Genomic DNA, 11452 nt, shown 5'->3' with positions numbered 1-11452 from the left:
TTACAATGCATGTTAAACCCTGCACAACAGGGAATGTTTAATCTAAATGTAATTCTGTTCCTGCTCTTCTCCCTTACCATGAAGATTTTTACAAGCTTTGTAAACCATTTTAAATACAATATATAAATTTGGAAGTTAAACTACCTAAAGATGTCTTTGCAACTTTCAGTTATAAAACTAGCCTAACGAAATGAAATGGTAAATGGATTGGTGTTTTTTGCTTTTTCTAAGGACAAATTACCTTGACTTTCCTCCGAAAAATGATTATTGAAAATGACTAATAAGAAGAGAGCAGAATCAAAGCAAATGCCCCTAATATTATGTAATTTTTCCTTTAAGCATTTCTGGGTTGAAGAACTGAGAATCCAACTGAAAACTAAATTCTGCTTGTGGTAATGAAAAAAAAAAAAAAATCAATGAATCAATGACATTAGAGGGATTATTTGCATAAGAGTGTAAAGGAAGATTTTGTTGGACAGCAGAAGATGAGAAAAAGTTTCTAAAATAGAAAAATTCTAAAATTCTAAAATTGGTTGAGGTGGCTAGAAAACATTAGTGCATAACTGCTTTACAGATTCTCTCATCCATATACAAGTAATCCAAAAGAGAATATCACAGTCACTTAACAAAGTCTAGTTTCAGAAATACAATAGTACCAAACAATTTTATTAATATTTCATACAAATTTTGAAGTCAACACTGACTAGTATTTTGATGTTGATGAAGGCAAACAAACTTAATAAACAATAGGTTTCTGTGTTTTACATTGGACAGGATGTTGTAAATAACTGCCTTAATTATAAACTAACCTAAAATAGTAATGATCAAAAGAGGGTAAAGCCAATACATTTTGTTTTCTTTACTTTATTTCAAAATAGAGTGATTATGAGTACATTCTTGTTATATTTCCTTCCTAACTCTTTGGATGCAACCAAAAAAAAAAAATTCTCACTGTGCTCATTTCATACAATATCAACATACAAATCATGCAAAAGATATTATAGATATTATACCACCATCAAGTTCTGGATGTTTTTTCTTGATTCTGAAACATTTGTTAACATTATTCACAAGGCCATGCCTTTATAATTTATATCATCATTATGGCTTTAAAAAAAAAAAGCATTTTAAAAATATATTTATACTAGATTGTTGCATTATTGTCAATCTTGAACACTAAATGCAAAACATAAATCACCTGTTCTTGTGTTCTTGCACCGCGGTATTTGCTTTCTGATAAAATTGCACAATTTTTTTTTTTCTTTTTCAAGGAAACGAGTACACTTTATTGATTTCATTTAAAAATGGAAACTCTTTATAATACAATGGAGACAACAGATTATGCCAACACCTTCACTGATTTAGTTTATGTCCATGGGTCTTAACAGCCATTTTACAAGCGTGGCCACTCAAACCAATACCAGGAACAGACAGACCTGTTAAGCCACACCCAAATCACCTTTCAGAAAGACTGACCAGAGATTTCAATGGACATCACACTAAAACTTCTGTGCAGACACATACACAGTTTCAAAACATGGAGAAAATAAACTGACACTAAGGTTGCCATTCAAAGTAACAATTTCACAGAAAAATAGTGTTTTGCCAGCTTCTGCATTCTTCACTCACACTATTATGCCTATATATTGCACCATACATTGTAAAACACTTAGGGACAATTTCTACAGGAAGGTCCAGATTGTGCAACCTTTACTGATGCTGGTGAACCTACACTCAACTGCATAACCCCAGATGAGTCCCTGGGCTCTATGGATTATATACAATGGTTCTGAGCTGGCTTGTGTTGAAGTCAATGACAAAACTCTAGCTAAGGCCCACTCTTGGGCAGGTATCTAATTATTATCTCATGAATAATACCTCTGCACATGATTTAGGTTGAGGTGAAATGCTTTACTGGAATTGGGGTCTCAGTGATCAGAAAATTCTGATCCAGTGTAATGGTACAGCGTAACGGTTCAGCTCTTTAGATCAGCAAACAGAAGACACCACTCCAAAAACCAAACAAAAACCTCAAACAAATTAAAAAAAACAAAACCAAACCAAACCAAAAATCCAGAAAAACACCCCCAGAAAAACCTCACAACACAAAATGAAACAAAAACCCCTCATTTTTTTTTAGCTTAGGAAGGTATGGCCATTTATCTCTGTTCTTTGGACTCAGGGCAATACAAGTCATAAGCACATCAGTTTTACCATCACTTAGAAGTATTTCTTTACTTGCAATTTGTAATATTTTTAGCACACTGCTCTCAGGAGGATCATACAGGACATGCCAGTGACAACGCACAGAGTGTGTCAGACACCTTCTGCTTTGGCAAACCTCAGTGAACTTGGAGCCATCCTCAAAGCCACACAGCTCTGTCAGAGCACACCAGGGACCTGTCACCCTCAGCCTACTCAAGGAGCCAGCAGAGTCCACCTGGTCAGTGCATCATGGACTGCTTAATCCACAGGCAATAAATAATCTCGCACGTTCTCATTCAAACCTTAGCCATGCCCTGCATCACTGGTTAACCAGGAGCTTTTTACTGCATGTGTATGCAGTATCCATGTCCTCAAAATCCCCATGACATTCTGAATTAAGTTAATTATTGTGCATGGATAGATGCAGCTTTTTGAAAGAAACTCAGCCATTAATTCATCTCTCGCAATTTTATTATCTGAAGTCATATATATATATACTATGCAGTATGGAGAAAAAGAATAAAACAACCCTATTTCTAAGCCAAAAGAGCATAAACAAATGTCTGAATGTAGAGAAATGTTTTGTTTGCTTTCTCTTAAATAAAGAAGCAGTGTTTTTTTTTTTTTTTCCTTTTGGTCTATTTTGATAAAAATATACTGCAGGCTGTTTGCCAAGAATCATTCCAGAATAAAAATTCCAACTCGGTGTCACACAGCCCTGAAATTAGAGGTTTATATTGGAAATAGCTGACACAGCCTTCTCCACAGTATTATTATTGAGTTTTGCTCTAATTTTTGCTAGCTTCAAACTCATGAAAAACGTTCATGTCTATATCCTACTATCTTAATTGGCTAATGTATTGATTATAAAAGGTCAGGAGGGGTAAAGGTTCTGAAAGCAAAGGAGATAAAGAAGGTCTCATTGAGTTAAAGAAATTTTGTTAATCTCATCACATAGATTAGCTGTAGGATGCTTTACCAACATATCTCCATTCTCATGTCAGAGTACCACCTATCAGTGAGATACAATGGGGATTTTCCATTCTCCTGCCTTTTCCCCTGGCTGTTCAGATTCAGCTTTCACAAAGGCAAGCTTTTACTCTGTAGTTATGAGCTACACAGTCCTCTGAACTGAGACCACTATATCCATTTTGCACTGTGGTTTTGAACAGGATTTGCTATATTGTTCACTGTTCTGATCAGGTTTTGCTGACTAAAAGCAGCCAGAGAGATAAGAACAGAAAACTTCTGCATGTACAATAAAAATATTCCCCTTAGCATGAATTCCTGTAAATGCTTGTGAAAAGTATTCAGATTAAGCTGTAGAGACCTGAAAAGCAAGAAAACTGATGGCAAGTAACAGCCTGGGACACAATACTAAAAAACTAATCAATCTATTTTAAAATGCACCATTGGTAACAGATCTGAAATAAGGTAATATGCTAATCTCACAAGAATAGTACAGAACAATTTTATTATTATTATTATCATCGTTATTATTATTATTATATCTGATCACTTAATTCTGGATGATGCTATACATTACATCCCCGGCTGCTGTTTGGTATATTGTTCTGGTTTTATTTATACTGAATGATTAATGCATTGTGATCAGGAAAACAAGTCAGGCATATTAAATACATATTAAGGAGTACACATTTTTTCCTATGTAGTATACAAAGTATTTCATAAATATGAATTATATTACAAAAATAATTTCTGCTACGCTCACACAGTAAGCACTTTGACAATTTTGGACAACCTCTTGGGGTTGCAAGAGTTTCACGTAACTGAGAAGGAACTCTAGTTATAATTGGAGATGAGTCTTAGAACAGATTCTGCATAAGTATCAAATATTTTCTTCAGATGTCACAAATACTGCAGAAGTCAGGTTGAATTGTTTTCTTTCTTTCTTTCTTTCTTTTTTTAAATTTTCTGTATAGACATGTATGCTTCAAGTGGTCAGATTTATTTCATAGGTATGTAATGCATGGTATATTTTAAACACAATTTAACATTATAATTCCAGTGGTTTCAAGATGCAGCCCATAAATGTAACCAATTTACACATACTATTGAATGTTCTCTCTTTGCATGCTTGTTACTTTCCAGATAAGCTTTAAACAGTGCCATTAGAACACCACAAATCAAAGGATTACTCCAGTTCCACCAACTTAAATCCACGTGCAGGATGAAGGACCCAGCTGGAGTACAAATATCAGTACCAGGTTTCTTGTGTTTGTTCTAACAAATCACAAGGAGACGATGGTTTGCATTTAAGATACAAAACATATATGCCTCTTGAGGTTAAATTCAGTGTAACGTGTATAAAGCATCCCTTTGGCAATAGAGTTTGCAGTATCCCTACAGGATTCCACAGGGCATGAGCTTTATGGAGTAAAATCTATTAAGGAAATTCTCCTCTACTTGACAAATCATACACAGCTACAGTTATTCAGACACCCTTGGATACACCTGCCTCTATGCCTATCAATATAATATAGTATTTGGAAGTTAAAAGTCAACAAAAGGCACTTTCATCATTAAATAAATGTCCTCTGTAGGCAATAAGATTGTATGACCTATATTTTATTCAAAGCTGTTTGTTCTTCAAGGACTTGTAGGTAGTCAGGTGAACCTTGAAGTTTAGCTTTTAGTTCAAAATATTCACTTTTTCTTTGTTCTACTACAATTTTACTATGATTACCACCTATTAGAGATTTCTTGGCTTTTTTGTCTTGCAGTTTCTCTGGGTAACGTATTTCAAAACCACTGACCCCTATGCTGTTGTATTCCTTTTTACTTTCAAGAAAATTTTGAATAAATACATTGGAATCCCTTCCAGGGAATAACTCATCCAGTTCATCGATTGTGCTAAGTCTTTTTCTGGAATCCACATGCAATAAATCTTTCTCCTTGTCATTCATATTTCTCAGAATGACTTTTTGCCCTGGTGGGTCAGCAAACGTGAAGCCCGTTTCAGACTCCTTCAAGCCACAGGTATGACTTTTGCTCATCTGCTCAATGGTTTGAGGAATGAAGGCCTCTGCACCCAGTCCATCTTTTTTGTTTGACTTGTGATCGTGTTTTCTTAGCTGCAGTTGCATAGAACTGCACTCTTGGTTTCCAATCCCTTCATGCTTTATGGTTGGTTTTTTGTTGCGCCGAAGCACAAAAACAAGGAGACAAAAAGCGACAAACACTGTTAAAATCAGCACAACCAATATGCTCAGGATTAGGATGGACAATGGAACTGGGCCGCCAGGAGGACTCCGGACTGGTCCCGGTGGTGTTGTAAAAATAACAGCAGGCATGGGACTAGTGAATAGAGCAGATGGCTTGTTTAAAAGTTTAGGACAGAGAATCTCATTTTTCAGAGACTTAAGTTCTATGTTAGCAAACTGCACAGGTGTCTCACATTTCAATTCCTTCACCACAATACCGTCATTTAGCTTTTCAAGCCACAGTTTCAAAGCAACTAAATCACAAGTGCAGTCCCATGGATTACCTTCCAAATCTATTTGTGTAAGAGATTTTAGCTGATCAAGAACACCACTTACAGGTAAATACATGAAGTGATTGTTCCTCAGATTCAGTCTAGCAAGTGGTGCACCAGCAAAAATGTAAGCTGGCAAACTTCGCAGAAGATTGTTGTTCAGGTAGAGCAACTGTAAATTTGGCATTAAGTCAAAGGTGCCTGCTAGGATTTCTTTGATAACATTGTATTCCAAATACAGATATTGCAAATTGTGGAGGCCAGCAAACATTTCTGGGCTCAGGCGCTCTATCTGATTGCCATTGAGGTACAATCTTCGTAAATTTGTAAGGTTGCGGAAAACATCTCCTTTGATCACTGAAATCCGATTGCTGCCTAAATGTAGCAAATCCAGCCCCTCAAACTCAGCGAAATCTGTAGTATCCACATCCTTAATATAGTTGCCATTTACATGCAGTTTCTTGGCATTTAAAGGTTTTGGTACGAGTTCAGCCATCGATTCTATATTTCTTTCTTGGCAATTTACACTTAATCCCAAATCTGAAGGATGAGTTTTGCAAACACAAGGAACTGGACAAGGAGTTAAAGGAGGCACCCTGGTCTGGTAAGATACGATCTGACTGAGATTGCGACTGGACAGGGCTTTGCCTGCTACTATCCCCGAGATCTTCGAAGGATTTGTAGTTTTTGGTGGCTTTGTGACTAATCTGTGCACTGATGTTTGAGTGGTGTGGCCATTGGGCGTGCTGTAACCGGGCTCCAGCTGCGAGGGAGGCAGGATGCGCACGTCAAAATCGCTCCCTGTCCCCATGGAGCACAGCTCCTGCTTATTGGTTTCTTTCAGCAGCCTTCCATACAAGTCACTGGGTGTCTCACAGATAGCCTCTCCAATGTAGATGTTATAGGGCATGTTCTCCAGCCACGCTTTCAAAGGCAACAAATCACAAGTACAATTCCAGGGGTTGTCTTCCAGCTGCAATTCAACAATTCGCCCGATGTGTTCCAGAACTCCAATGTATGGAAGCTTCTGTATTCGATTCCCCCGTATATCCAGATGGGTTAGAGAAGCAAATCGAAAAATATTATCGGGAAGGAATGAAATCAGATTGTCATTAAGTATCAGGACTTTCAGCTTGTGAAGCTTATTGAAGGCTCCCCGTTCAATAAACTTGATTAAATTGTAGTCAGCTTGGAGATACTCCAAGTTCTCTATGCCAAGGAAAGTGTCAGCCCGGAGAATCTTTAATTCGTTGTTGTTCAAGTGCAACTGTTTTAATGCACTAAGACCCATAAAGGCCCCTCCCTCAATGTTCTGTAACTTATTATTACCCAGTTGCAAGGACACTGCATGTGTAAAATTAAGAAAGGAATTTGGATATAGAATAATTAGCAGGTTGTTTTGAAAGTTGAGGTGGTAAAAATTAGACCATGGTGGTTTAAGCTGATTTGGTCTGTAGACTGCAACCTTCTCACAGTTGACATAGAGTACATTCTCAACTGACACACAGGAGCAAACATTGCAAATTTCCACAGATATATCAGCATCTGCAGTTGTAGAAGAAACTGGAGATGACAGAACCAGAAAGAGCCACAGAATCATCTTCTTATGATCAGCAAGCAACCTTAGGCTCCTGAACAAAGAGAAAGAATCTAAAGAAAGAAGGAAAGAAAAAGAAAGCATTTTTCAGTTGACATTGTTCCAAAACGTCACTTGGGTTAGAAATTGTATACCGCTGAGCTACTGTACCTGCCAAATATTATAGATAAACTACAAAACCTGAATTTAAAATAACATGAAAGACTTTAACAACCAAACAAATGTATGGGAGCTGGGATGATTTCAAACACAAAATGCAAATTTCTTTAGAGAAACATAAATAACTCTCAGGTCTGTCAAATGTATTTCTCTCTCTTGCACATGCCAAGCATGCATAACTAATAAAGTAAAATAACCAAAGGAGATTCCAATTTTATGCATATTTACTCTCCTCAGTTGTGCACTGCTCATATGTTGCTGTGCATTTCAGGGATATTAAACACAAATGCTGATGTTATGCATGCCCAAATACCTGGGATGGGATAGCACAATATAGAAAGGATGGAGATGCTGACACAAAAAGCAATGCCAATGCTCAGTAAAAGTTTCTAAAGCAGCAACACATACAGATATATCACTATGATAACAATATTCACTCAAGGGCTACATAGGCATACACACACACATTGTTTCTGTCACTTCTGATACCTAGTTTAAATAAGTCAGTGGTAAACTGACTGCAGAAATACAACTATTCACAAAACAAGATCAGCTCTGGGTGACCAATGGAAGCACACAGACATGGAAGAAGCATGCACAAGCATACAGCCCCATCCCCAGGAATAACCATACACTGACTTGCAGGGAAAAAAAAAGTCACAAATTGCCAGGCTGACAGTATTGAAATCTGACAACTATTTTTTTTTTCCTAAAACATTATGTAATTTGCCCTTATTCCTGCATTGATAAGAATCCTTTGTATATAGTCTGGCCAACTGAACTGCCATTTTTTACGCAGAAGAACTCGAGCCACAGCATTTCCTCTGAGTTATAAGGTAGGGTTCCCCCCCCCCCCCCCTTTTTTAAACAGATCAGTCAATAATCAATACATTACACACACACACACACACACACACACACACACACACACCATCTTCCCATTACCCCATTTCCCAACTTGTCCCTTTCATTTCCTGCTGTAGGAAGCCACTGAGTTGGCAGGAGAGAGCCAGAATGAAAAGTGGAGAAAGCAGGAGCCAGCTGGAGGGAGGAGAACCGGGCTGGAGGGAGACACAAGGAGAGGATGTGCCGGGGGTCTTGGAAGGGAGGGGAGAGGAGAGATGAGGAAAGACCGCAGGACAGAAGGATAAGAGGGAGAGGAAAAGCACAGATGAGAGAAGGAAGGATGCGAGGAGCCGATGGCCGAAGGGGTCAAGGAGGCCGCTTATCGGGAGAAGGGGGAAGCGGAGCAGCGGCTGCCGATGCCCGCAGGCTCCGGACCCCGGCGCGGCGAGCGCGCCCCCAGGGGCGGACCGGTGTCCCCGCGCCCCCGCCGCTCCGTCTCCCTCCCCCTGGCAGGCGCCGTCCTCTCGTGTCCCTGCCTCGCCCACGCTCGAGTCCCCTCTTCTTCCTCAGCCCCGGGCTCCCGGCCGGTGCCGAGCGGGCAGGCTGCGGGCGCTGCGCGGGGCTGGCGGCGGGGCGGTGAGCCCGGCCAGCAGTGCCGGCACTACCGCAATTTTTTGCCGCATCCGGCTCGGCTGGTGCCGGCTCCCCTCTGCCGTGGGCGCCCCGTTGCCCTCTGGCTCCCGGCGAGGGAGGGCAGCAGGGGCGCGCTCGCCGGGCGCGCACATCCCGGCCGGGAGCGGGCGGAGCAGCCCCGCATCTCCTCCGCCGTCCCTTCGCATCAAGGCACGACCGTGCTCCCCGCCGCTGAACGCACCAGCCACCCCCCCCCCCCCCCCCGCCCCGGTACCTTTGCAAAGTCCAGCCCGCAGCAGAGCCACACACCCCCTTCCCCAGCCCCACTGCGCAGATCCTGCCCCCCCGTCCCTCCCACACCTTCACCGGCTTCTCCGGGCCGCCCGGCCCCGGTCCCTCCGCTCTCCCGCTCTCCCGGGGAGGATGGGAGAGGGCAGCGCTGCGCCTGGTGCCGCTGGCCAGGGCTCCGGGAGGCGGCCGGCTGCGGGGAGAGGCGAGCGCGATGGCAGAGAGGCTCCGGCAGGAAGCCACTGTCGCCTCGTCGTGTGCACCCCCGCCTCCCCGCACCCCATCCCTCGCCGTCTTTAAAACAGCACGGGCAATTATTATAGCAATGAAAACAAAACCTTCGGAATAATTAAAAGAAATAAAAACGCCAACGTACGGGCGGCCCCGCCGTGCCCCCACCCCCGCCCGCACTCACACGCCCGGCGGGCGCCCGCCGCCCTCGGTGATGCTCCCGGCAGCTCCGCGGCCAGCGCGGCACCGTCCCTACCTCGGCGCCCGGGGTCGCCGCGGCTCCGCCGGGCTGCGTTCCGCCGCTCTCCCGGCGCGCTCGGGGCTCCGGCGGCTCCGCGCACGCAGCGGGCGGCGGGGGCAGCCGGGGGCCCGCCGGGGCGAGCACCCCCGGCCGCGCGGAGCGAGGGCAAGCCCGGCGCTGCGGAACCCCGCGGGCTCCGCCGCATGCAGCAGCCGCCCGGCTGAGCCCTGCCCCGCGGTCCCCCGCACACATGCGGGGAGAGGATCCCTCTGCACACGGGCGCCCGCTCCCATCGCACTGCTCTCGCCCACCCCCTGCACGCAGCGAGCCCCCTCCCCTCCGCCACACGCACACCCGCACACCGCACACACTCATGCACGCACGCACCGAGCGCCCGGGCGCTGCTCCGGCGGGCAGGGAGACGCCGCTCCGGGGGAGCGATCCCGGCGCATCGCCACGGCCGGAGCCTCTCCCGCAGCCCGGAGCCGCCGCGCCGCCGGTGCCTTTCCCGGGGAGCCGTCGCGCTGCGCCCCCGCGGAGCCCAGGCGGGGCGTGCGGGGCGGGAGGAGCCCCCGGGGCCGCGCCGGGAGCCGCGGGGCTGCCATGGGCGGGCGAGGCAGCCACAAGTGCGGCCCGCGGCCGGGACGGGGCCAGCGCGGCCCCCGCGCCCGGGGAGCCGCAGGGCAGCGCGGCTGCGAGAGCCGAACGGGGGAAGGAGAGAGGGGGCGAGAGAGGACTCCCCCCTCTCTTTTCTGGCGATCTCCCCTCCCGGCTTGAAACAAAAGTAGAGGTGGAAACTGAGTGGGCAGGATGGTAACATTTGCTGCATTTAATGTGAATTGCAATTATGGAGAGAAATCGCTGCGAGGAGACATACCCGACCCGTTCTTACGACAACGCAGCTATTAGTGTATCTCATTCTTTGTGGTTAGGTGAAATTCCTTCTCTGCGTAGGTAACAGCTGCAGTCTGATGGAAAAAATCCTCAAATGTTATGCACTTGTGCTAAACAGATTCTGCTAATTAACAACTCCTATTGACTCTGCCTTTCATAATACACTTTAAAATGGTAATGAATACCCTCAAACAAGGTGACATCGCATTCCGAAGCAGAAGAGTCAGTTAACCAAATGAAATCTTGCAAGGGGAGTTCAACTGCTTGTCCTTTACCACGAATAGCTAACGTGATCCAGTTAGAAAACTGTTTATGTGCTGTACACATACCGGTTGTGAGTGCTAGTTCTGGGCAGTAAATGCCAGGGAATGGAAAACAGCAACTGCTTTCTTCATTTACTGAAATGAAATAAATAGCTTGTTCCAAAGGCTGACTGCATCTAATTGAAATAATTGCAGAATGTTATTTTGCATTATGCGGTTAGACTGATACCTGAAAACAAATGCAGCTGAGACATCAATAATTTGCATATCACAACAGAACTGAAAGCGATCTGTGATTAATATTCAGCCAATTAAAAACTGAAGTCTTTAAAATGTAAACTCTCTTAATTATTGAACCATTAACAAAGTACTGTTCACAAAAAAGTGATGCGTGTACATAAAGGGCCCAGTTTAGAAGGATTTGCATATAGTTTAAACTGGATTTTTTAAACACTTTTAAAATAAACTAATGAATTAGAGAGCAAAGGTCTAGAATAAAATTCATTTGGGAAGATAGCTGGGTTATAGCTATTTTAGCAACAGGCACAGAAATGCAGGTGTAAAGATCAAGATGCCAGTTTTGTTTAATCAGCAACCTT

The 11452-nt window shown here is 43.7% G+C and overlaps 1 protein-coding gene across 3 annotated transcripts; it reads right to left on the bottom strand.

The window, feature by feature from the left end:
• Window positions 1-645: 645 nt before the first annotated feature.
• Window positions 646-10497, bottom strand: SLITRK4 (SLIT and NTRK like family member 4). 3 transcript variants are annotated; one of them, XM_030272696.4, is made up of 2 exons: window positions 10084-10497; window positions 646-7351 (listed from the first exon to the last, which is right to left on the bottom strand). In XM_030272696.4, the coding sequence occupies exon 2, from the start codon at window positions 7299-7301 to the stop codon at window positions 4788-4790; it is 2514 nt and encodes an 837-aa protein (XP_030128556.4). In that variant the 5' UTR covers window positions 7302-7351; window positions 10084-10497; the 3' UTR covers window positions 646-4787. The 3 variants fall into 3 exon arrangements, with proteins under 3 accessions (XP_030128556.4, XP_030128558.4, XP_072785287.1); XM_030272698.4 differs by lacking the exon at window positions 10084-10497 and adding an exon at window positions 9712-9878; XM_072929186.1 differs by lacking the exon at window positions 10084-10497 and adding an exon at window positions 9297-9426.
• Window positions 10498-11452: the final 955 nt, after the last annotated feature.

Source organism: Taeniopygia guttata, chromosome 4A (genome assembly GCF_048771995.1).
Source record: "Taeniopygia guttata chromosome 4A, bTaeGut7.mat, whole genome shotgun sequence".
NCBI classification, from domain to species: domain Eukaryota; kingdom Metazoa; phylum Chordata; class Aves; order Passeriformes; family Estrildidae; genus Taeniopygia; species Taeniopygia guttata.
The sequence above is the reverse complement of the archived record's forward strand: the minus strand, read 5'-3'. Positions and strand labels throughout refer to the sequence as shown.